This window comes from Falco rusticolus, chromosome 3, assembly GCF_015220075.1.
Source record: "Falco rusticolus isolate bFalRus1 chromosome 3, bFalRus1.pri, whole genome shotgun sequence".
In the NCBI taxonomy this organism is placed as follows: domain Eukaryota; kingdom Metazoa; phylum Chordata; class Aves; order Falconiformes; family Falconidae; genus Falco; species Falco rusticolus.
In genome coordinates, this window is record NC_051189.1 from 19,124,027 (window position 1) to 19,150,771 (window position 26,745).

General features: G+C 44.9%; 1 protein-coding gene across 1 annotated transcript in view; it reads right to left on the reverse strand.

Moving 5' to 3' along the window:
- The window catches only part of DEPTOR (DEP domain containing MTOR interacting protein), a 77,873-nt gene extending 53,040 nt beyond the window's left edge, over positions 1–24,833 (reverse strand). The window contains exons 1-2 of the mRNA XM_037379034.1: positions 24,780–24,833; positions 24,496–24,591 (exon numbers count right to left, since the gene is read on the reverse strand). Of these exons, the coding sequence (XP_037234931.1) occupies positions 24,496–24,581 (86 nt within the window). The 5' untranslated portion in view covers positions 24,582–24,591; positions 24,780–24,833. The remainder of the gene's footprint in view (positions 1–24,495; positions 24,592–24,779) is intronic.
- Positions 24,834–26,745: the final 1,912 nt, after the last annotated feature.

A 26,745-nucleotide genomic window follows, 5' to 3' on the forward strand; every position in this document is an offset into this window, starting at 1 on the left:
GATAGACAACACCGTGTAAAGCCTTTCATACTGTGCTCCACACATTCATCTCTTTTAAAGCTTCCTGAAGCAATCATACACACACCTACATATGCATATATCACAGAATCACAGAACAGTTTGGGTCAGGAGGGACCTTTAAAGGTCATCTAGTCCAATCCCCCTGCGATGAACAGACATCAACTAGATCACGTTGCTCAGTGCTCCATCCAACCTGAACTTGAATGTTTCTGGGGATGGGGCATCTACCACCTCTCCAGGCAACCTGTTTCAGTGTCTCACCACCCTCAGCATAAAAAATTTCTTCCTAATATCTAATCTAAACCTACCCTCTTTTGGTTTAAAACCATCCCCCCTTGTCCTATCACTACAGACCCTACTAAAAAGCCTGTCCCCATCTTTCTTATAAGTCCCCTTTAAACACTGAAAGGCTGCAGCAAAGTGTCCCCAGAGCCTTCTCTTCTCCAGGCTGAAAAACCCCAACCTTCCCAGCTCGTCTTCACAGGAGAGGTGCTCCAGCCCTCTGATCATCTTCATGGCCCTCCTCTGGACCCGCTCCAACAGGTCCGTGTCTTTTCTGCGCTGACGGCTCCAGAGCTGGACACAGTACTCCAGGTGGGGTCTCACCAGAATGGAGCAGAGGGGGAGAGTCACTTCCCTCGACCTTCTGGCCACTCTTCTATTGATGCAGACCAGGATACAGTTGGCTTTCTGAGCTGCAAGCTCAAATTTCCGGCTCATGTCCAGCTTTTAACCCACCAATAACCCTCAAGTCCTTCTCCGCAGGACCGCTGTCAATCCCTTCGTTGCCCAGCCTGTATTGATATCAGGGGTTGCCCTAACCCAGGCGCAGGACTTTGCACATGGCCTAGTTGAACCTCATCAGCCCCACTCCTTGAGCTTGTCCACGTCCCTCTGGATGGCATCCCATCCCTCAGGCATATCAACTGCACCGCTAAGCTTGGTGTCATCTGCAAAGTTGCTGAGGGTGCGTTCAATCCCACTATCTATGTTATTGATGAAGATATTAAACAGTACTGGTCCCAGTATGGACCCATGAGGTACACCACTGGTCACCAATCTCCATCTGGACATTGAGTCATTGACCAATATCCTCCGGATGTGACCATGCAACTAAATCCTCATCCACTGAACAGCCCATCCATCAAATCTGTATCTTTCCCACTTAGAGAGAAGATTGTTGTGGGGGACTGTGTCAAAAGCTTTACAGAAGTCCAGGTAGATGACATCCGTAGCTCTTCCCTTATCCACTGCTGTAGTCACTTCATCATAGAAGGCCACTAGGTTGGGTCAGGCAAAATTTACCTTTGGTGAAGCCAAGCCATACATATATAGAGAGATGTACATAGAAATGTCTGCATACATATTTGTCTATATATATATATGATATATACAAATAAAACATATGTACAAATGATATATAATATTTGTATGTTATATTTGTATGTATTATGTATCATGTTATATATTATATACCATATATACTATATATATCATCTATATCACAGAATGCAGCATCATAGAATGACTGCTTTTTTAGCGGAAGAACAAAACAGCAGTGAAGAGACCATTTAAAATGGAGATTCTTAGCAGAATTTACTAATTACAGAACAATATACACTGATGTTGTAATTAGTCATGGCACAAAGCATGTCCTGCCTGAGTGCTGAACTGCCACTGATAAGTTCCAGCATGCTCACAGCTTACTGCTGCGTTACACCTCGCTGTAGCGTATACCCTTGGTTTCAGTGATCATCCCAGCCTGAGCACTGCCAGTCAGCATGCATTGAGCTACTACAGTTTTCTCACTTTAAGGTTAACTCTGAATAAAACCAGATTAGATCACTTGAAAATTAACAGTGATATGCAGAGGGGAAAATCATCGCAGGTGGTTTCTGCCATCTTCAAATTGATTCACAGTTTTCATATATTTGGAACTTCTGTCAGAGGATTTACTTATTTCTAAGCAAAGCAAGTCACCATGTCCTTTGTGACAATACTAAACGAACAGAAAAAATATCTTGCCAAAGATGAGAACAATTCATCGTGGCTGAAAAGCACGGGTTTTATATAACTTATCTCAAGGGACATCACAGGTGCTCCACTAGCAGGCAGAACTGCCCCTTGCAGTTGAAAACGGAACAGTTTTATACCCTCCCAGAGTATAAAAGTTCGGCTGTTTCCTGAATGTAAGCTTATGTCCTGCCTACAGCATGGTAGGCAGGCATCTTACTAAAAAGTGGCATTTTCCAAAGCGTCTCAGTGACTTAAGACACATAATTCCCACTGAAAGTCAAAACTCACAGGTCAGCTGCAGACCCAATTCATTGCAAAATAAGGGAGCATATGGCAGCGTCTGTGTAGATATACACACCCAGGAAAACAGAGAACTACATGAAATGTCCTTTACAATAAATTTTTGCCTTTGCACTGTCAGCCAAAAGAATAAAATAGGTCAGTGATGATATAAACTTTGTACACAGATGTGATCGTGAAGGTACTCTGCAAATGCAATGTGTATTGCTGGGACAAGCATTTCCAGCTGGGCTTGCCAAGTCTCAGCTGAAGTGTCAGCGATTCACTGCTGCCTGTTCCTCTTTCTATTTATGCTCCAGCTCTGCAATCACTTAGTTCTGTTACTTGATATTCACAGGAGCTAAAATACCCTTTAAAACATGGGGTCATACTGGAAATAGGAGGAAGACATTTATGTGTTGGTAGCTGTGGCAGAGAAGGAAACATACCATCTGAAACAGGGTTAGAAAGAGCGTCTTTAAAGCAGCTCCTGGTATCAGTTCTCATCACTGTTTATCTCCACTTTTTTGCCCACAGCCGTGTAGTCCACATGACGAGATGCGAGAGCACAGAGCCGGAGAGATCTCAGATAAACCATCTCTTGGTGCACTGCAAAGAAAAGCCTAAAGCTTCCAAAGAAGTGATGGCTCACCAGTGCCCCTGTGGCTTTAGATAAAACATTGGGGCTGCCTATTTTATAAAGTCCTTTTGTATAAATTCAGAAAGTAATAACGTCACTGCGCCTGCAACCGAGCATGCACAGGGACATCCCCCATCCTCGTAACACCTTACTAACACTGGCAGGGGTCAAAGCAAGCTCTGGGGAACAGACACAGGCATGGCTCAGGGTCGAGCATGAAATCAAAATGACATCTCTTGGAGACACTCTTTCAGCCCACAAATTCAAGCCAGAAATTCAGACCCACAGCCTCCCTTGTGAGTACTCCAGACTGCAGAGGAAATTAGATCTGTGTGTTTGTATTGATCTGTCACAGAACTAGAGAGCACTTGCAAAACCAAAGTTTGGATTTTTAAACCTCAAAGGTGTATCCTGTATCTGATCTTCATTTAAAACAACACAACATAAAGTCGTTGATCTGGTAAAACAATGAATATAAATAGGATCTTTAGATAACTTCTATATCATGTTTTGGAACGTTTATGTTATGGCATTTTTCTAGGGTTTGACTTTTTTTTTTTTTTTCTAGGGCAAGAGAAAGGAATGTGTTCAGTGGACTGCTGTCCCTCCTCCACTTTTCTCTTTGGGCTGTCATACACCCATGTGTGATGGTAGTTAAATGGTATCACCACATCAGAACAATATTTGTTCACTTCTCTCTTGCAAGAAGCAGCAACACTCAGTATCTTGCAAGGTTACAGATCTGACGACACTTTCCTGCATGTCCTCAGGAAGCCGTGAAGTGGCTAACCTCCCCGGTTAGCCTGCCAAGCCATTTCACTCTCATGTCACTTTTAATCAAAACGTCTACAAACATGAGTAATACTTCCAACTGCCTGTGCACTTGAACCTTGAGAGCTTTTGCCTCGCTGGAAAGCATAAAACCGGGTTTTACAAAGACAAAAACAAAAATTCAGACAAGTTATTATGTCACTTGCCCCTAGTCATAAGGAAAGTGGAAGCCTGCCTGTCTCGCTCTGGCTGTTTGCTTTCTGGGCTGAAGCTGTCAGGACTCAGGAACTCACAGTTCTCCTCCTCAATAAGGAAGTCAAATATAATTGTGCTTCTCACTCATGTATGGATGAGCTGGGATGCACAACTGGGACAAATGCATGCAGGTCAAGGTCTATGTGATACTACTATGCAGATCCTCGAAAGAACCAATGTACTTTTCACTGAAGAAGAAGCCATTTTCGCTTATGTCCATCAACTAGCTCTTATTCACGTTATTTTTCTGTATCTCCACTGCAAAGATATACTTAAGCTTACTAAATCAGTAAGTATTGTAGGGACTAATTTTATTGGGGATGTCTTCCCAAACCTAAACTGAAGACTTCTACCATAAACCACCAAAATTTCAATGTGCAGACCAGAAACCATAGGACAACTGTTGTTATAGACATCCCTTGACTGGATTAACATAGTAGCCAAAAGCCCACCAACCCTCGTGGACTTACGCTGAAAATCACTCTCAATAGAGGAAGTATTTTGTGGATAGAAAACTGAAGAAGGAGCAGCATAGGTCTCACGGGTGAACGGTGTAAATCAATGAAATTGGTGTCAGGGAATGCAGACCTGTTATCTCAGTAGCACAGCTGGGAGAGGTGAACGTTCCTTTGAAATGCTAAATGGGCCGAACAGGACAAATACAGGTCAAGCAGCCCCAGCCCTACTGTTGCAGCTATTCCTGCTAGCACGGCCATTCAGGTACCTGGAGATACAGACCAGGAACTGGGGAATAGGTTGCTGGACTACAGGTTCGTGACACTGGAGTCAAGAAGAGGGGCTGCAGCATGGGGCTGTGGGTGCCAGAAAGCCCTGCTGTGTGACAACCTCTCTCTTGGATGCAGGTTGCATCCAAGGGGGTAGGGGAGCCAAAAAAAAGCTACAGGCTGAGGTTCCTTATGCAGCAAGGCTGGCATCTCTGTTACATTTACTCCCAGGGAAAAGCTAAGTGTGACCTTGCTACTCTCTTACGCTGCGTGCCGCAAGTTTCAGACCTCCTGAGAAACCAGGAGGTCTTTCCACCCACCTGCCTCCCAGTGCATCTGGGGAAGAGCAGATCCGTGACACCCAGAAAGCACCACAGTACTGAACAGGTTGGCACTGCAAACAGTAACAGGTGTCATCATCTGCCAGAGGTAACCCAAGAAATCCACAGGAGAACTGAAATTAGCCAAGCATCTTATCTCAAGTGCAGCTGTGATATTTCTCCCACCCTGTCAATGAGTGACAAATAGTTTTGCTGAGATACTTTATGGCTTTGGGTAACCCCTGATCTCAAAGTCCTTCCAGGCATGCCTGCTCTCAGCCCCAGCACTGCAGACCTGCAGGAGATCTTCTCCCCAATATGTTATGCTCCTGAGGTGCACAAACAGTTTGCACTCCTTTCAGCAGGCCTTGCCAACCCTGCTGAGAGCAAGAAAAAAAATTCTGCCTTCATTATTAATAATACGTCATACTGCAGTAATATCTCAACTGCTTTCAGCAATTATTTTCCATCTCTACATAAAACTCTTAACTGATTACTGTGCTGTGTAATCATGAGCGTCATTAAGCACAAATAGCCAGTACCTGACAGATAATAAAATGAGCAATAAAATACTTAGTGCTATGTACTGTCGTTAACAAACCCGATTTTATATTGAGACTATGATCCAAGACTTCATACTCACTTCCAACAAATATGTAGGCTCAACTTACAATGAGTATAGATGCAGTATTCTTTCAACATACTGTACGTCGTATTAAAATCATCGCACTTTGTTTATCCTCATTCTAAATGAATAGCTTCCTTTTTTTCATGTTTTGCATAACTGCATTACTGGGCTTTATTTTTACTTTGGAGGAAGCTGTGAAAGCAGTAAGTGAAAAAATACTGACTAGAAAAAGCACTCTATTGAATCTATTGAATTTCTTTAAATAAAAATATAATCTTTCCATATTTTGGCACTGATTCATGCTTTTTTTGCCTCCTATAGCTGTCAATCCTGCAATATGCAGGATGTTACACTGACAGAAGGCATGATTCAAGGGAGTTCTTTCCACTGTCTCCCAGAAGTCTATTGAAATCCAGTGCGTGACCACTAAACTATAACATAAAGCTGGAGCTGATGCAAATTTTTAAACACTGAAAGTAACGATCCATTTGACTGGACGGCCTAGAGGTGATTAAATTGTTAGTGGATGACCTTCACATAGAAATGGAGGCACAGGTAAGACTATAAAATGCAAGGCTGCGCACTAACAACAAAATGCTCTGCTGAATACTAGGAACTTGGAGGCTGAAAGCAACAGAGAGTAAAAAATAGCTGAATATGCAGTAGCTAAACTTTCACTGACTACAGGTTATCAACAGGCTGAGACCATACAAAAACAAAGGCAATCTTAGTTGCACTAACTGAGATGTTTCCAGAAATGACAGTAAATCCAGTTGTTCATGTCATTGTATATGATACTACAGGACATCATCTAAGTATTGTGTATTGTTCATACCATCCTCATTCAAGAACGATAAGCTCAAAGAGACACGACGAAGCAGTGTTACACTGGTATGAGAAATAAGGAGCCAGTCTCATGAGCAGAGAGAAAAAGATACTGGCCTGGGAGTCTAGCCTTATCGAAACAAAAACGGGGAGGAACAGATTTGCTGTCTGTAATCTTTCAGGTGAGTTAAAAGCAGAGTGCAAGAAAAGCTATTAAAGTGACACTGAGGAATCCTAAGGTAAAAATAAGGCAAAGTTTTGGAGCAAAATTTTCTAATTGTTACTTGAGGCAAGAACTTAAAATAACTTCGAGAACTGTAATAAATATACCAAAGGATTATGTGTTGTAATATTCTGCAGAAGACCTTCCAGGCCTGTATTTTATAATTACATGTTTTACACTGATATCTATTAATAAGCTTGGGAATACTACAGGGAGGAAGAATATCAGAGGCAGGCTTTGAATGCACTATACAAGGACTCCCAGCTTCTCTAAAGTCCTGTTTCACGTCAGCTGCAAAAAAAGAAAGGTTCAAGTACTCCCTATGTTAAAACATTTGCTCTTTATATTAAGGCTTTTATTAAAAGTGGGCATGCAGATATACAGACATTCTTCATATGCTTGCCAAAGCACAGGAGCCGTAAGCATGATGAAAGACGCCCATATTTGCCAGCCTGCTTCCTTGCTTTTGCAACAGGGTATTACTTGTTTTTCATTTTTTCTGTGCTAGCATACAACAGTCCTTAGGTGGCTGATTGAAACAACAGGGGCTTCACTGGCCTGTCATTATCTGACAGTCAACAGCAAACTGGTGGCATGTTCTCCTCCAATGTCTGAGGGAAATCCTACAACCTTGGTGACATACAACTCTGTCAAAAAATGGCTGGGCATCTGCTGTGGGGAAACCCCATCAGCTGGCTAGCAGCATGCAGAGGCCAAGGGTCTGGTCTGCTTCTTTGGTAAATCAAAGCTTATAAGCCAGGAGAAGCTGCAATGTCAGAAGGTCGCTCCACCAGCTCCACGGCCCAGCTCTGCATTTTACCCTTGGGTGAAGCCTCTGTGTGTCTGTGCTCAGTTGGTTTTCCTTCCTCTGTGTGCAACACCCACTCATCCTGCTGAGGCACAAATCACCAGGTTTGCAGGAACCTCCAGACACTCATCTGAGATCTTATGAAGCTACCGCAAAGAACCCGACTGTATAGTCATAGTCACCCTGGTCTTTTTAAGCCTGGAATTTGTCTAATGTTATATAGTGGTACCTGACCTTTTTAAAAAATTATTTCTTGCAATAATATAGAGTATGTAATTATTAAAGTAAATAAATCAAAATAGGATAGAAGCCTAAATATACTCACGTTACAGCCTTTTTCAGTTCCCTTAAGTTGTCATGTTTGCTTAAGAAAAACTTTGCTTTGAGTGTAAAATATAAGCCAGTATGACCTTTACAGCCAGCTAGAGGCAACAAATCAGCATAAGCCTAATTAACATTCTGCTTATTTATGTTTTTCCTAAAGAGAAACCTGTAACATCCAGTTTCACTTTGAGTACCAAATGAAAAAAAAAAAAAATCATCACCGTCTACAGAGAAAAAACAAAAAATGTCTCAGAAAGCTATTGATTGTCCCCAACTGCACTAATGAGTTCCAAATGCATCTATGCCAAATGGTAACAGTGATTTTACTCAGAATTCTGCAACATAACACTACTGTATTCATTTTTTAAACATAGAATTGCTCTCTGACACAAACGTTTTAATGATAAAGAACCATCCTATCTGCTTTAAATCTCTTTCTTTATCTAGGTCATACAAACATGTAACATGAAGAATTATGGTATAGGGATTTAAGGGGATTACTCAATGGCGTGAAGTTACTCACTGCTTAAATTCTGGCAGGCTAATGAAGAACTTTATTATTAAGGAAAACGTATTCATAAAAATCCTAGTTAATGAGTAATTCTATTGAAATTATTTCACTTTTGCAAAAATCTAGTCTGGGGATGGTTTCTTTCAATGAGCTCAGCATTTTCCTACATCTGATACAAGATATGAACAGATACACAGCTGCTGCGTAACCACTCTTTATAAATAGTTCCTTCTGTCAGGACGCTAACAAGGATCTCATCTTGTTTGATTAGGCCTTGTTAAATGTTCACAAGTAGATGAGCTTTGAAAAGACAAGTATTACAGAAGCATTATTCCTCTGCTCTTCAGAATAAATGGAAATTTTCCTTCAAAATTAATAAATAAATCAATAAGAAGCCCAGAGAAGTTCTGCTGCTCTGCTGAAAAGCTTGCTGCCATTGCTGGGCCACATGTTTCCCATTTCTCATTCTAAGCAACATTGTCTCTCCGCACATGCAGAAAGCTCAGCGTACAAGTATTTATGTGCTCAGACAATAAATTCAGACTGTGACTTCTTACTGCTTTAATAGCTCAGAACACGCACCTTGACCCTTATTCACCAAGGCACAGCATCAGCTCGACGCAGGGTGTCAGCCTCAGCTGAACGCTGGTAGACTTGGATTACGCTTACAGCACACACCAGCTCTGGGTCAGGCCTGAGCGTGAATCCAAAACACATGTTGCACTGGCAGGTAGGGATAGACCTTAGATGGGCAACAGGACAAGAGGAGCTAAGAAGTTAGGGCCTGCCCCGTGCCTTTACACAGACTTAGACATTCACCCATCATCAGTGTAAATGGCCCAACACTGTGTGTTAATCCTAAATCAAATTCATTTACTCAAGACAAGCCTGGACAGCATCTTTCCTGAGGAAAGGCAGGATCTGTAGGAGCCTGGGAATGGTTGTTCCTCAGATGGTGTCAACGACCACAGCTGGGCAGATGGACCATGGGCAGTTTACCCAGACAGGTGGAGGCATGCTAAAGAGTGTGCCAAAGTCCATTACTCACCCTGGCTATCAAAGCACCACACAACCATTGCCAGTGAGGTCTTCATCTGAACGTGACTACCAAGAGTTTTCTGAATGCTGAACTACAGAATCATAGAATCATAAAATCATTTAGGTTGGAAAAGACCTTTAAAGTCAATGAGTTCAGCCATTAACCCAGCACTGCCAAGGCCACCACTAAACCACGTCCCTAAGTGCCACATCTACACATCTTTTAAATACCTCCAGGGACGGTGACTCCACCACTTCCCTGGGCAGCCTGTTCAAAGCGTGCTTGACCACCCTTTCAGTGAAGAATTTTTTCCTAATATCCAATCCAAACTGTTGTCCTGGCACAACTTGAGGCCATTTCCTCTTGTCCTCTCACTTGTTCCCTGGGAGAAGAGACCGACCCCCCCCTGCCTACAGCCCCCTCTCGGGGAGCTGCAGAGAGCGACAAGGTCCCCCCTCAGCCTCCTTTTCTCCAGGCTGAACACCCCCAGCTCCCTCAGCCGCTCCCCATCAGACTTGTGCCCCAGCCCCTTCCCCAGCCCCGTTGCCCGTCTCTGGACACGCTCCAGCCCCTCCGTGTCCCCCCTGCAGTGAGGGGCCCGACACTGAACACAGGGTTCCAGGTGCCGCCTCACCAGTGCCCAGTGCAGGGGGACGGTCGCTGCCCTTGTCCTGCTGGCCACACGATTGCTGATGCAGGCCAGGATGCTGTTGGCCTTCTGGGCCACCTGGGCACACTGCTGGCTCATGCCCAGCCGGCTGTCAGCCAGCACCCCCAGGCCCTTTCCCCCCAGGCAGCTTTCCAGCCGCTCTGCCCCAAGCCTGTAGTGCTGCATGGGGCTGGTGTGACCCAGGTGCAGGACCCAGCACTGAGCCTTGTTGAACCTCGTACAACTGGCCTTGATCCATCGATCCAGCATGTCCAGATGCTTCTGCAGAGCCTTCCTGTCCCCAAGCTGATCAACACTCCCTCCAGCTTGGTGTCCTCTGCAAACTTCCTGAGGGTGCACTTGATACCCTCATCCAGATCATTGATAAAGATATACAATATTGCAGTCCATATATAAGTAGACTGTGCATATATGAATGCAGAAACTGCAAAAGGTTTGTGGCCACTAAAGACATAAAAGCATTGAACAAGAGGCCAACACTTCTGTGTCTTCTTCCACAGGTCTATAATTTTCTGAGGTGGAATACTAATATTTTACATGAAAAAATGTTCTGTGTACAGTCTTCAGCCTGCAAGCATAATGTCACAGTTTCCAGTCCACTGGAACTTTTCCTTAGCTGCTATATGTTTAAATAAATTATTCTCTCCATGTTTATTGTGCTTCTTCTGAACCATTTATGCAATCCTTTTTTCTTCCTCCTTTGCCCCAGTAATGCGTTTCCCAAGAGTACGGCTGTTACTGGCCTCATATAAACTCAGATGTTCCATATTCATCAGAAAAGAAACCAGCACAAGAGTACAAACATATTTCATGTGAAATTATGTAGGAGACACTGTTTCAGCTGGTGTTGATTTACAGATTTTACCAAAAAAAGTCACATGAAGTTCTTAATATATTAGTTTGGAGCAGCTCTAGCCCCGCTGTAGCCAAAGTGAATGCAAGCAATTATCTTTCAACCACCACTGTTTGATTCATTACAGTAGGCTCCAAGTATAGCACTTGGGAAAACCACCACTTTATAGAAACCTAAAATGATTGGATTTTCCCCCATTATTAAATACTTTTAAAGGATCTAGGCCTTGCAGCATTGTGATAAAGCACAACAGCATGCAGAAAAAGCAACAAATCTCATTGCTTTGTGCATGTTGAAAGACATATTACTTTAGAAAAGGTGTGATAATGGTTGGGCGCATGCCTGATTTAATCACGTCTTTGATCACACCTGTAAAAGCAAGGGAATATATCTTGTTGCCTTCCAAATGGATTATCAGATGAGACATGCCCCTCCAAGGGAGGACAGTGTTAACAGCTCTAATACCTTCTTCCCTCAGCACCGGGCTGAAAATACACTTTCTACAAGGACAGATGGAGCTGCAGCACTATGGAAAACCAGGAATTTATGCACAGAAACGAACGCCCAAAGTGGGTCCTTTGTGCACATGTGAAAAGATCTGAGAGCGCTCGATTCATTTGTTGTTATCGCCATGCAGGCAGTGAGAACAGACGAGCAGGTGGCTTGCCCTGAGCTCACTGTTCCCCTTGTAATGCCAAGACAACATAGCCAGCAGATTTCTGGCACTAACGTGATCTACTGGCCTTCCAGCATGTATTGCCTTGTACACTGCCCCCAGACTTTTCTCTGTTCTCCTCCTCCACGGACAGATATAAAACCATTATGCCCTAAGTATGCGCAGTTTGTATTTCTGTCCCCCAAGTTCTTAAGAAATGGATCTACAGATAAGCTCGCAGACACCTTGAAAAGCTCTCTTGGTGGCATGAAGAGTTGTGATGTTGGCATCTCGTGAACCTCACATGATGTGGGGTAAAATCCTGGCCTGCCTTAAGGCAGTGCAATCAAGGGAATCAGGTCCTCACCTTCACATCTTCAAAAAAATCTCAGTTGAAACAGAGATTTCAAAAGTTCTTGGGCATTCATTTGGAAATGGATACATTTCTCATCCTCAAATCTGCTTGAAAAGCTGGACAATGCAAAAGGAGTGGTATTGTCAACCAATGCATCCGTTTTACAAACTAACCAGCTGATTTTGCACTGAAGTCGGTTAGGAAGTATTCTCACAAGCCCTCCCACCAGTGCAATCGAGTGGATAATAATCTCTCATTACCAGACAGTAACAAAATGCTGATAATATCAGCCACCACAACTTAAAGAAGACATCACGCTATGCCTTCATGAAATACAGGGTAATTCAGGTTGGAAGGGACCTCTGGAGGTCATCTGTTCCAACTTGTACTGAAAGCATGTCCGGTTAGTACAAGCTGCTCAGCACCATGTCCAGGCAAGATTTTAACACCTCTGAGCTTCTCTGGGCCTATATTCCAACTCTTCTACTTACCCTCACAGTGAATAATTATTTCCAAATATCTCATTAGAAATTCCCTTGCAAATTTTGCCTACTGCCTCTTGTCCTACCCCTGTGCACCTTGAAAAGGTCTCTCTCCCTGTTTTCCTATGCCTTCTCGTTTAAGTAGTTCCAACCAGCAGTAAAATCCCCCTGAGCTTTCTCTTCTCTAGGCTGAGCAGATGCAGCCCTCAGCATCTCCTTGTACATCACATACTCCAGCCCAGCGCCACCCTGACAGCTAGCCCTTCTTGGGGCTTGCTTCTTGCACAAAGACACTTTTTTTTCTGTCTATTTTAGACAACTGTATGATTTTGTATAAATTAAGATTAAATGAATAAATTAAGCTTATTAAAATAATCTTTTAACCAACTTTGCTTTATTTCTTTTCTTTAGTGTGCTTTTAACAACATACTTCCATCACCTCGTCTAATTAGACAAGCAGCAGTATGATACCAATAGCTCCTATTATGGAGCCATTCTTCTTGTCTCAGAGATCTATGTATTAATGTAACCTCATCTACTTCTACCATTTCCCAAAAGGCTTGCAAGGTCTGAGTTTGTCCAAATGCTATTAGTTTTGAAAACACTTCAATTGTCCAAGACAAGTCTTTAAAGCTTCTAGCCCCAAATAACTCTCAAAACGGTATTTGTACGATCTCTTTTGGGATTTGTACATGATAATGCTACTTTGAGCTTCTTCACATGACATCCTCCCTGTTTGCACTAACCAAGCACCAAAATAGCAGCTTAAACCAAGAGTTACTCTTTCTACATCTTAGTAAAAATAAATTAATTTCAACTAGAAGAAACTACAAGTTAATTATATGCTGAGCATCAGGAAACAATTAACAGTTTTCTATTATATCACCTTGATTTCTAAGCTATATAATTATATGCTACTGCAGAAAAGGATGTGTGATTATCAGGACAAGGATCCTTTCTGCAAAAAATGAAAGGAAATTGTTCTACCGCTAATAATCAGCACTATAAATAAGGCTTAGCTAACATCTTTTCAGACGTAATTTCCATTAATTGCAGTCCTGACTCTGAGTGACATGTTGGCCATGGGTTGTCAGATTCTCCTCCCAAAGAGGATGAGCATAAGTGCTGGACTCACAAGCACTGACAACCTCAGCTTCCTGTATTCTGCAATAGTCATTGGAATTAAATTAAAAATTACTGTTTTTACGAACCATATTGTAATTATGCCTTGCATATGACCTGCCTCTTAAATCAGAGCTGAGAATGGCTTGTGAAAACGCAAAGGAATACACAGGCTTACTTCAAGTAACCCCAGCACTTTGAAGACACAAGTAACAACGTGAAGAGCAACAGATACAACATACAAACACTTCTTTTTAACCCCTGCCACTAAACTCATTTGGCCCAATATGCAGGAAAGAGGTGCAACCACACAGCCAGTGGATGGTACAGCAGTTCAGCCGAACGCTAATGGAAACATTACAGCAATATACCCATTTTGGCAATGTCCCTTAGTGTGAGAAGCAATGAAACAACCCACCCAGACAAACCCACACGACTCCAAGTCAAAGGCCACTGTGCTAGAAGGCAGGTGTGTTACTGGGAGTGGGAGAATCTTCCCAAACCAGGCAGATTATATAAGATCCATAAAGGATAAACACGACAGTGTGAGCGCTCCTTATCAGCAGAACTCTGGTCTCTGTAAATTCCTCACGCAGCGCACCTCCAGGATAGCTAACACCTCTCCCCCAGAAAGTTCAAGTTCTGTTACAAGTTCTCCTTCCCTATTAGCTCACACCTCAAGGCTTCTTCTATGCACTGTGCTTAACAAACATCATCTTGTCTGGCTCTTACCTAGCTGGAATGCTCCTGGAAATACAGTTTCCACAGTTTCTGAACTCAACATCTCCCTGATTCCTCCCACTGCCCCCTCTTCTGTCACATCAAACGCAGTATTACTGTGCTTACATTCACTTTCAAGCTCCTACCTTTTCTATCACCATCTCTCAGGCAGTGCTGGCTTTTGCTGTGACCAGCCATTTAGTTTCAGTTTTGCCATTCAGTTTTAAATCTTCAAGCAAGCCTCTTTGTGCTTGCTGCCTTAATACACAGGAGGCACCCTCGCCCAAAGAGCCCCAGAGCTGTCTGGATGTAGTCCCCCAAATCCTGTCCAACATTGCTATGATCTCTGCCAAAACCCTGACATCTAAACAGTGGTTAGGCAGGTGAAGAATGGATGAATGGGATGAGAAGGGGCTCCTGGACTGGCACAGCTGTATTTTAACATCAGGGTTTGACTCCATGAGAAGCCAATCTTACTGTGGGGTCCCCCAGTTAAATCGGGGGTCTGTGGAGCTCCTCCGCCCCTGACCCCAGGCCAGCTGACCTGATCCCTTGCACTGTCATTGGTGCTAGTTTGACATGACGGTAACCTGGCTGAGCCCCCCAGACTGGTCACCACAGCATCAGGCACACACCCAGGCAGGTGCACCAGGCCAAGCAGCAGGAGCCCCAGCCCAGGGGAGGTGGGCTGCCCTCTTCTGCAGCAGCAGCTAGACGCATCAGCTCAATGCCACTGTAAAACCCACAGCACGACATACAGTCCCCTGGTTCTCCACAGACACCAGGAAACTCTCATCTGCCTGCAAATCCCTGTGATGAAGCTGTGGTAGTCCATGTAATCACCCACACAATTGCAAGGAAATGGAGAATTATGGGCTTGTTGTGGGAAATCCAGCTTCTATATTTGCTCTGAATTAGCAAGCCCAATCAGGAATATTTTTTAATTATTCGTAAATGCACCTTTGAGATCTGAATGCATTTACCGGATTGAGGCACTGTTAAGAAGCAAACTATGAGACTGGAAAATTATAGGGCTGATAATTAAGGTAGGGGGTTGCATTCTGAAGTAGTGCTGTCACATCGGTAGCACTGTGATGTGCTAGTTATATAAACTACATAGCACAAATTTCAAAACACATGAAACGTCAGTATTTGTCTCTGTCCATGCACAATACCCTGGCAAGAGCACAGAAGTAAAGGTAAAAACCCTGAAAGTAAAATAATCTAGGCAAATTGCAAACATAGTTTCTGTTCCAATCTGGTAATAACATGTGTGTTGGGCATTTTAACTCAACATGATTTTTACAGTCTGTCTTCTGCTAGAGTCTGAATTTTTTTAATGGGAATCCGGCAAATGTTTGACCCATGTTGAGTTTGGGGAAATTAAGCACTGAGGGGGTAGTCAAGCGAACCCAGCAGTGGCTGCTGCCACCATTCCCTCTCTCCATCCTTGACCATGAGCTTCTGCCGGCTCCCTCACCCCAGTGCTGGCACCAGTCTGACCTCATGCTGAGCCTGTTTAGAAAGTTAAATTTTTCTTATTTGACTTCAGCTGCTTTAGTAACCTGAACTTCTGATCCCAGACGAATACCAGTGCGAAGTGCAAGGGAAGTGATAAGAGCAGGGCAGTAGCAGCCTGCAGTTAGATCTGCTGTATCAGAAAACCACAGCCTTAAACTGTAGTTCAGTGACATGGGGTATGCCACCACCCATTTCTACCCCCCTACTGCATCCAAAGACACTTTTTATGTGGTCATGCGGTAAATCGGTTTGTAAAACTGACCCAACTGAAATACAAGCCATGCAAAAAGCCCTGATGATCACTTTCCCAGTGCAGGTCACTATATGGTAATGGTCCAGAGATGCTTAAGTCAGTCTGAAGGAGCAGAAGCACGGAGGAGGGAACCAGGAGGCAGAAACACCTATGTCGGTGTGGATACAAGAGAGGACAGCTGCTTTCAGTGGCAGTACTCGCTTGAAGTTTTAGCCATCCAAACTACTAGCCCCTCTCCACTTCTCTAGCTCCAGGCATACCTGGATCCCTGCATAGCTGTACTGTGAGGAAGAACCCAGCTGAGGAACAGAGAAATAGATGTAACGGCAGCAGACCTGCTGACAATCACTGCCTGAGGAGCCTGCTTTGGCTTAGCAGGTTTCTCCAGAGCCTGAGTGAGCCTGTGACAGTCTGTGGGTTATCTTTTCCCTTTCTCCATGCTTTTCCATGCAACTCAATGCTTCAGAGTTTTCAAAAAAATAAAGGAGAAAGACTGCACATTATTTTACTGCCACTCCTGCTGTATAGCACTCTCCTGGCAGTGTAGGTTTAAATATTTTCTCTTTAACTCTGAGATCAGTTTTATTCTTTCTGCTGCAAGAAACAAAGGCATATTCACAATACAGTCATTTCTCTTAAAGACCACAGGAAAAATGTGACATTCAAGGAAAAGGTCAAACCTCCAAACAGGTAAAAAAAAAAATAATAAAAAATTAAAAGTCATTACTGTTGCTGATATTTATGAAATTGATTAAAAATAGCTTCTCAGCTTTCCTTCTGCTACCTAGTGGAGGCAAAATGCCTTTGTAAATCTGTCTCTCCATTCTATTATAACAATAGTCTTAGCTGAAACAGTGTAACTAAGGATCCTTATAAGCCTGTGTTCAAACAGGTTTAAGCTCTATTTAATTCCAGTGGTTTATGCATTAAAATTGTTTAAAATATAGGGTTTGTATGTCTTGCTGTTGCTTAAGAAAAAAAAAAAACAACAAAACATCAACCTATGACTAATACATAAGTGTGTCCTTCACTCTACAAATGCCAGTGGTTCTGCTGAGACCTGAAGCTTTGCCATTTCTGTCTTCATTAACCTTTAGAGCCTCAATGCAGTTTTTCTTCAGGGACCAGGTACACCAACCAAACTTGCTTAGCTATTGCTTCTTAACCAGCCTTTCAACCCCTTTGCCAGTTCTCCATCAGTTTAATCCCTTCCCACAAAAGTTTATTTTGAGGAGATGACTGTATTCAACCCTGGCCTTGAATAAAGAAAAAAAAGTATTTTTCACTTAGCAAAAGAACTCACACAAACCTGCTCTGCCAAGGAAGAAAGAGGCAAAAGAGTTAACACAACTACAACACAAGGATTATGAAAATAAAAACTGAGAATAAGCGAGAGGAAAGGTAGAAGGGCCCAGAGCCTCAGGAGGGAATGTCTGAGAGCAGACCCTAAGCCAAGAGCTACCACCCAAGCCAGCACTCCATGCCTGGACACTTACTGTTGGGGATGAAGTTGTCAGGAGCTTAGCTGGACTGCGAAGGAGCTAAAATTTGCTCCTGTGACAGCACCCTTCACTTCCGTTAAGTCATACATCACAGAAACCACTGGAATTCTATACTTCAAAAAGCACTGGAGTCCACAGATACACAAAATACCTCAACTAAAAGGAGATGCAGACTCCTTCCTAGTCCTTGTCCGTTCATCCATTAGTGAAAGCTTGTTGACCTCCCTCCTGGCTTCAGTCAGGTCTCTCGCTCGTGTGAGAGGTGTGACTTTGGAGGGAGAAAAGAGCAGATCCTTTCCCAAACACTGCACCCAGAGCTCCCCACTCATCCTGGCACACACAGTATCACCTCTGCATCTCCACACTTGGGAGGTATTTTTCTCTGAGCTTTCAGGATGCCACTCTTGGGCTTGGTGTCTGACCTCCCAGACTAGAAATCCCAACAGAGTCCCACTTCATTTCCCTGAGCTTGGTGGCTTCACACTGACCCTACCTTGCCAGCCACAGCCCGCTACCGCTGCAAGAAACTGCTAGCAATCGCAGCCAAGATTTGTGTTGCAAGGGCTTTATTTTTCTTCAGAGCACACAGTGCCTACCCCTGCTGGGACTTCATAAACAGCTCAAACTCCTAAGCGCTATCACTACACAAATAGCAAATAATAATGACAACCAGTGATAGGAGGACCCCTCTGTCATGGTGCCAGGCTACGGCCACTGCCCCCGCAGAGCAGGGATCCAGTAGTAAATGCAAAGCTAGATTGCTTTTGGCACATTAATTCTGCCTTCCCTGCACGAGCACCAACATCAGACCAGTTTCTTTCACCTGTTGATGGGCAGCTCCTCTAATATAAAATAAATACAAAATATTCTTGCACATGCTACACACGAGGATCCTTTGCTTGCCTGATGACCTCTGCTAACCTGAGACAAAAGTTAATGATTGACTCCATCTGGAACAGAATACATAAAATATACAGCATAAACCATTCGTACAACATTCGCCTTCTTACGTACATAACCAAAGAGCAATTGCTGTTTGCACACGCATTGCTAACTTCTTGATCTCTGAGTTGTGCTTGAGGAACGCTGCTGACAGGAACGACTAAATTATTAAAAGGCGTAGCTTAAAGGATAGAACTGAGCAAACAAAAGCCTCATGTCTTGATTTCTAGAAATGTTAAATAGCCACAAATTTTACTGAAGGACATGAGAAACTGAGATTCCTGGCCCGTACATGTATCTATGCATGTTTATATATACATTTGGGACTCAATGTCATTAAAATTAGTACAAACAGGCAAGATTGAAACACATAAGAAGGTGCATCAGGTATCAAAGATTCTAGAAAAAATGGACATACAAATGTGAGAAACATGCTTTTTATAAAATTAAAATAATTTATATTAATTAAAATATATAATTGGAAGTGTTGTGATAGGACAGAGTTAGTGGGGAAACTTCTTGATTTCAACAGCTCTACCAACCCTCACTCTGAAACCTTTTCTTCTTACTCTAGTGGAACCTCACAGAGAAGATTGCCAATTTTTGGGGCGCTTGATTTTGGAAAACAAATTAATGAAAGTGCAATTATTTGGACAGAGAGTTCTGAAGCACTCTGTTCCACTGAGATACGGTAATATAATCTTCTGTGTCCTACCCACCCTGAAGAAGTCAGCAGACAAGATCCTCTTAAAGTGAGACAACTGAAAACTGTTTTTTTCTGGATTAGTTTTGAGCTTGATCAGTAGCTCCTGGCTAAGGATAATGCAACCACTGGTGAAGAACTAAGGAGGTTGCAAGAGCAAGGTGCAGGGAGTAGAAAAACACATCATCCCTTTAGGTGGAAATACAACGTTGGATTAGCTTAGGCAGATTACAAAATCTCATCCTAATGAATTCTGTCTCTAAAAATGTCATATACGTTTGTTTAATATCTGAATATTGGTCAGGATCTGACTTGAGAGGAAGTGACCTGTAGACAATTCTGTACCTTAAATCCTTTTCCTGCTTTTAGTGTATAAGCTTACACTACAGTGTTACTATACTTTCAAACACATTTAATTAATTATGTAACTATATGGTTAATATATTTCTATATTATGGCAGTACACTAACACTAAGGCTCTTTTGATAACATTTCTCTAGAAGCTGTTACTGTATGTTACTGTGAAAGTGCCCATTGCACTTTAGAGTGCCAATGAAGTTTTGAATCCTACCACCATGAAAAAGGCTGACTATTTACTGCTCAGAGTAGGAAAAAATTTATGAACCTGTAGGTGCTATTATCCTTCAGAAGTTAATGACTCTGAAAGTTATGCACTCCAACATGTCAAGAAGTTTTCTTAAAGTGATAATCTTCCCGAAGCGAGACCTTTGGAAGACCAGTGAAAATTGGTTCTGACTTGGCTTGAAGCTTCAAAATGTATAGCTGTTTACCATGTAAAATCTCTTTGGCAAGATGAAAATCATGTACAAACTCTGATAAAAAAGCGAACAAATTCCTGTTAAACCATATGTTGCACTTTGTCTCTTTGAAAGGAATACATGCTTCATATTTCCCTAAGCAGACAGAAGAAGCTGAATTATAAGCACTACTCTGTTAAAATCACTGGCTTATCTAGCAAGTTTCCTGATTATTTACTCAACTATTTAACACAAGTGTGAATCGGGAAAGGTGTTGCTTCTTGAAAAGGCTGGTGATAAAGAGGTATCTGAAAGATTGCAGAGACATTAAATATCATTCAAGTTACACCTACTACAGAGAACTGCACTTGAATACAATGACAATTTCTGATTTTTAAAAAATGAACACAAAAAAAAGGTGCTCTTTAATATTGCTGTTTGGTCAACTGAAGCCTTAAGACACTTTGAATGATTAGGCCCATTTTCTGCAAGAAATGAAGGACTCTTAGAAGATATACAAGATTTTGGTGACAAGCTGGCATCAAGAAACAATTAGCAGACGAGGAAGATTTAAGACACCCCTGAGCTGTAAGACAGACAGCATGTCTATCAAAACATGCCCATTGAAACTGCTTTTGCTTGCCAGTGGCAAGATCAGCTCTAAGTTAATGCTCAAACCCAGACTGAAATACTTTAATCCCTCTGCCAACAGTGTTGAAATGAGCACAACCTGTTGCCTTTGACCAGGAGGGAAACAAGCTTGGAACTGCTCCGCTTCCAATAAAATTCTTATCAACTTCAGTAGTGCCGTTATAAGTTCCCATTATTATGCTTCCAACGATGACTATACAAAGCACTAAGGCTGTGCCACCTTCCTTCAGGCACACCCAGCGAGGCCAAGGAAGCTCCAGGACATTTGCTTCTCCAGGGCTGCCCAAGGCAGGTGTTTTCAGGCAGGGATGTAGTGGGGTGCAGGCTTCCTCCCAGTCCTGAGGAAGCTGAAGGCCCCATGATCCTCTCAAACACAGTTCTCGCAGTTTCTTCAGGAGACAGGTCTATACTCATTGCTCCTAAGTTATGGAGCCTTTTAAGGGCAGCTCTGTTGCAGCCAGCCTCAAAAGAGCTGAGGAGCTCTTCAAAAGAACTGAAGAGCAAGAGGATCTCTGAAACCGCAGCAGAACAGAGGGATGAGCTGGGATTTTGGGTGGCTGGAGCTGTCAGGCAGCCAGAGCCCCAGCAGTTTGTCCTTGCAGGGCCACGGGTGCCTACAGAGCCCACAGCCAGGTTGTGCCCATCCCAGCTCTCCCCTTGCTCTTCCTAGTCTCATGCACGGTGCTGAGAAGCTGCCAAAGGGTCTGCCCTGAAGCGCCACACTGCTGAAATCTTCAGCTTTGTTTCATGGCTGTCAGCCTGATAATTTAAAGGTTTTCCAAAAGCCAAACTTCGTATGTCCTCAATTTGAAAAATACGTTTCTATTAACCAAAGGTAAGAGTTAGGTATTCACTCAGCCAGCTACTGGGTATAGAGGCAAAGGACGGAACTACTGGTATAAAAATTGACCCTGTTAGCTAAAATATAGCTCAAGATCCTGTTTCTTTTTCCATAAATTACCCCACCAACGGACCAGGATTTACATCACACCCTCACCTCCCACAACCTGCTCATGACCAAAGCTGGTGGGTGCAAGCCCACAGCCAGCGTGTGCCAGCAGCCGGCTCCCTGGGCGCCAGCTGATGTAGCACACACCAGGGCAGAGGTTCCTGACCTAGCAAAGGGGAGACACAGGTCACAAGCAACCGAGGGACAGCAACAAGGACAAGGAAAAAACTCTTTAGCCTCCTCCTCTCCCTCCCCTAGCCAGCATGCACTTGCCTGAGGAGGCGAAAGGGGCACAGGGCTTCTATCCCCACCACTGGCACAGCCAGGGTGCAAAGCCAGGCTTGCCAAGGTGCTGCTCAAATGACTTCAGCCCTCGCTGCATGAAGTCCCTGCCAGATAGGGACAGATGTGCAAACAGGCCTCTGGAACGAGGGCTATGAGGCAATGCCTGAGGCTGGGGTGAGACGGGCAACAGGAACTTTGCAAGGAATTTAAATCAAGCAGCTCTTGTAGGTATTTGAGTTTAGACACACGTGCTGTTTGGTCTAGTGCAAGAGTGCTTTAAATACCTACATTTGGTTGGGTTTGTGTAAGCAACACCATGCTTACAGTTTCATTTTACACTTTTGTTCCTAAGTTATGTGTTCATCTTGCAGTATGCAACACTTGCTCATATGCACTTTCACCCAAATACACACAGTCACCTGTCTGGCTGCATCACTCCTGCTGGGGGCTTATCTTGCATTTGTAAACATCACTAAGAATAGAGTACAGTATGTCTCCTTGAGTGCCAATGTGTGTTGGTATTCTATCATCTGTTTGCCTGTGCCAAAGGCTGCTGAGAGAGCCTGTCTTTGATCCTGCAAACACGTTTTCATTCAGCCTTAACAATTATACGCTTATCTTGGACAGGAGAAAGGAAACTTTAAATGCAGGGTTGGCTAAAACTTGTCTACCAGCCAGTCTTCTATCGCATATTTTGTGGCTTTTGTTGTCTGGAAAACTGAAGAAGACTAACCTTTTACACAGAGTATCCCAACAGAGAAACAGAACAAAGCTTACAAAAAAACGGGGGAAGAGAGACAATTTTGGGTGCAGTTTCACAAAACAGTTCCACCTGACCCAGTAGCTCACTGCTGCCAGAATGGGAGATCTTACTTCTCCACTACCTCCTGTTCTTGCTCCTGGCTTCACATTCCCGCCACCTATCTTCTGTGGGTTCTGGCAGTCAGCAGACTAACATACCCACCAGATCTCCACATTGAATCTGCTCCCAAGAAGTGCTGGAAGCACGTGAGCAGGTACTCATCTGGGAGTGGGGGGAAGTGATGGGACTACACAGCCAGGAGTGGAGAGTCAGGGGTCAGGGCAGAGCAGATCTCCCCTGCTGGAGCGTAGCTAGGCATTATTCAGGATGAGCTGTTCATGAAACCATAGTCCAAGGAGATCTAGGACACTTCCTACAGATTGGCAAAGGAATGGCCATAGGTAACTTCACAGGGCAGGGTATAATATGGTTTGCATCTATAGATCATCCTGCCCCAAAAAAAGCACTGTGTTTCATTACCTTAATAAATGACAAATGCCATCCTTGATTGGGACACTAATGAGCTGATTCTAGGAGCCAGATCTGCTGAAGTTTCCTCAGTGGTCTCCTTAGGGAGAGTTTGCAAAGCTTTTGCTTTTACATTTAACTAAGAGGTATACAGAGAAAGATTAATGTGATCTTAACAGAAATTTTGTATTAGCCTTGAATCTTCAATTTCTAGTGAGGTAAATTAGGAACAGCAGGATTCTTATCAGGCTCTTGGATGAACAGCTCTGCACTAAGTCCACCACGCAGAGCCTGTGTGCCAGTGCACCCCGTCACCCTGGGTTTCACTTCAGGCTACTTTGCATTGGAATCCCAAGCTTGAAGCAGACACTGGTGTGTACTGGAGCCAGACCACTAAAACAACATTTACTCCCCAAACAGGGGTACCACTGGTGTGCATCACAAGGTGTCAATGGTCCTTACCAGGTGGATGCAACCGATGAAAATGTCAGGATCTGTACCAGCAGCAATGACAGCACTTCACAAATCAAGCAACATTTCTGTCATTTTGTACTGTTTTTTCTGGCATTTGAGCAAAAATTTTGAAGAAAATTCAGGCAAGAACTACTGGGAAAGTGGTTTTAGAATATCTTTCTAGTTACAAGGATAACACATAGCAATATTAGGATTTTTCTTCCTGAATCACAAGATCAACAAGCCAAAAGCCTTTAAATTTCCTTTTCTCCCCTAAAGTGTATGGGTACAGATGGCACACTTAAATACATCACAGAAATTAAAAACTGAGTCAGGCATTTTTGTTAAGGGCTTCTGCACTGCACACAACTCCAGTCACACAGCACTGTTAATTACTGCTGGCACTGGCAGGCGGGATCCCCTTCCATCTGTTGGGTCCAGCTGATGCAAAATAAAAACAAGCCCTTCGAATAAGCGGCACCTCTGCAGGGTCACCGAGAGCCGGGGGGCTCACGGGGTCCGTGCAGGAGCCGGTCTCCGTGCTCTGCTGGTTTCGCCCTGGCGTGCTGAAACACTTCACTGCTTACGGTTTCTTTGGTCGTTGGTTTTTTAATCTTTAAAGACGCAAGTCGTCTGGCATCGCTTCACCCCTTCAGCGAGCTGCAGCCTTTCCTTGAGACGCCTCCTGCCCGCCGGGGCAGAAGACCCCCGAGGCGGTAACTTGCCTCCCCGGGCTCGCAGCGCCGGCCGCCCCCTCCCCACCTCCTCCTCCTCCTCCTCGCTGCGGAAAGCGGGGCCGGAGCCCGGGGACGCGCTGGAAGCGGGGCAGGTGCTCCGGTGCAAGGAAAGCCCGAGGGCACAGACCCCCGCCCTCCGCTCCGCAGATCCCCCTCCCGCCTGCAGGGGGGCAGCTGCTGACCCCCGGGTACGTGTCCCCGGCAAAGCGGGGGGGAAGGCACGGCTTACCGGAGCTGCTCGCCGGTGAGCAGGACCTCGGCCATGTGCTCCAGCTCCGCCGCTTTCTGCTGCATGCTGCTCATGCCCTCCTCCATCGCCGCCGGCCTGCGGGCACAGCACCGCCGGGTAAGGGGGGACCGGGGGCCCGGCGCCCCCCCTCCCCCGCCGCCGCGCTGCCCCCGCCGGCAGCTCCGCGGGGCGCCTCCCGCCCGGCCCCGGCGGCTGCAGAGCCTGCGGCTGGGGGGGGACACGGGGGACGACGGCGGCGGCCTTCCCCCGCTGCTTCGGCTCACCTGAGCGGGGCAGGTCACTTTTCCCCTCGGCAGGCTCGGATCCCCCCACCCCCCCACCCGCCCCCCCCAGCTTCCCGTGTTATTGTGTCACAGGCAGGCGGAGAAACACATGGCTGCAGCCGCCGCAGCCGCAGCCGGGCTCGCCGAGGCAGCAGCGTCCCCGCCCGGCTGTCACTCGGCAGGGTCGGCGCTGCCTGCCCCCGCGGGAGGGGGCCGGCTCCTGCACGGACCCCCTGAGCCCCCCGGCTCTCGGGGACCGGCCGGGCTGGGGGCAGAGGGTGGCCGCGCACCGGCGCTCCCCGGCCGCGGCTCCCTCCCCGCGGGGGCACGGTGCCCGCGGCTCCCTCCCCGGCTGAGCAGCGGGGCTACCGGCAGGACGCGCTGAACGGAGGAGAAGCGCCCCCGGGAGAGGCCGGCCCGGGTGTGCGGGTCGGCCCGGGGCCGGCGGGATGCTGCGCTGCGCTCCGGCAGCCATCCCTAGCGCTGCCCGGGGCGGGGGGCAGGCAGGGAGCGGGAGGGACGGATTTTCACCCTCCAGAACTGCTGCTGCCCTCCTGCTGCCCGGATTCCAGCTCATCTGCTACCCCGGGGTTATTCTCAGACATTGGTCCCCTGCCCACCTCACCTCTTTGTCTCCAGGCGACCGCGGATGCGGAATTCCTGAGGGCAGAGGAGCATTTAGTCTTGGAAATGGGAAATAAATTGCAAGGTCATAAGCACTGTTTGTCAACATTTCTGATGGGGGAGGGGGGAACGGGGGGACCAGCCTTTTCAAAAAAAGTCCAGGAGGCATCTTCTGCAGTGCAGTGATCCAGACATGGTTTTCATTTACAAGCACGTGCAATTAAGATATACCTTGATTGCCTACTCATTACTTTTGTTTCTGCCTGCACATACTCTGCATGGAAATTGCATATGCTTAAGCCTTTGCAATATTGTCATCGATTCGGGACCTAGACGGTAGTTTCAGAACCAAGAGAAGAACTATGAGGGAATCAAGTGAAGCTAGTAGTAACCAGGCTGCAGACAACAGGGAGGAGGTAGTTTTTTGCAGGGCCCATAGCAAGCTTGCGGTATTAATTACGAAAGGAGACTCTGGGTGTAAAAGAATGGACTTTGAGTCAAGGAAAAAATGGACAAGTACTTGGAAAAGAAGTCTACAGAGGGTTACTAAGCAGACAGCAGCCACATCCAGCTCAGGAAATTCTCTGTTCTAAAAATAACTGGAAGCTAGGCAAGCACTTGAGAGACATTTCATATATGCTTTCCATGCTGTTCCCTATGCATCTGTTTATAGGACACTGGACTAGATGGACCGACCTTTGGTTCAACCCAGTGTAGTCATTTTAATGTGCATCTTTGCAGGTCTCAAAGAGCACTGGAGATCCACAGATGGCAAAGGGAGAAAAACACAATCTGCCTTCATTTCAGTTGTGGAATGGGCCAGGGAGAGAGGACACCTTAGAACTGTAAATACTACAGCCTGAGCTTGCTTGCTGTAGATTTGGAAGACATGCATTTAATCTGAATACTTGCAAACACCCTCTAATTCCACTCATACTGCAAACATACAAAGTACAGATTCACAAAGCTGGAAACAAAAAGGGAATTGAAACAACCATCTCATCTGACCTTATCTTTAGGACAAAGAATTTACAGAGTCATTTTTATCAAGCACTGTAGCACATGATGAAAGACAATTTCAAGAGAACGTTACTGTACATTGCAGACCATTTCTGGGTAAGCCCTCAGCTCCATCACCTGGCTTCGGATGATTCAGCCGTTCATCACTGCTAAAAGGGGATATGGTGTTCTTCTCAGATCCAGTGGCACAATCTGCAATGTGTCTTGTGCTTCCCACTTTTAAGACCTCTGCTTGCTGCAATTCATTTCACTGAACAGACAGAAGAGTACCAGGAAGTGGAGAGTTTCTTCTGGGCTAGTGAGCAGAGCTGTAGCCAGAGCT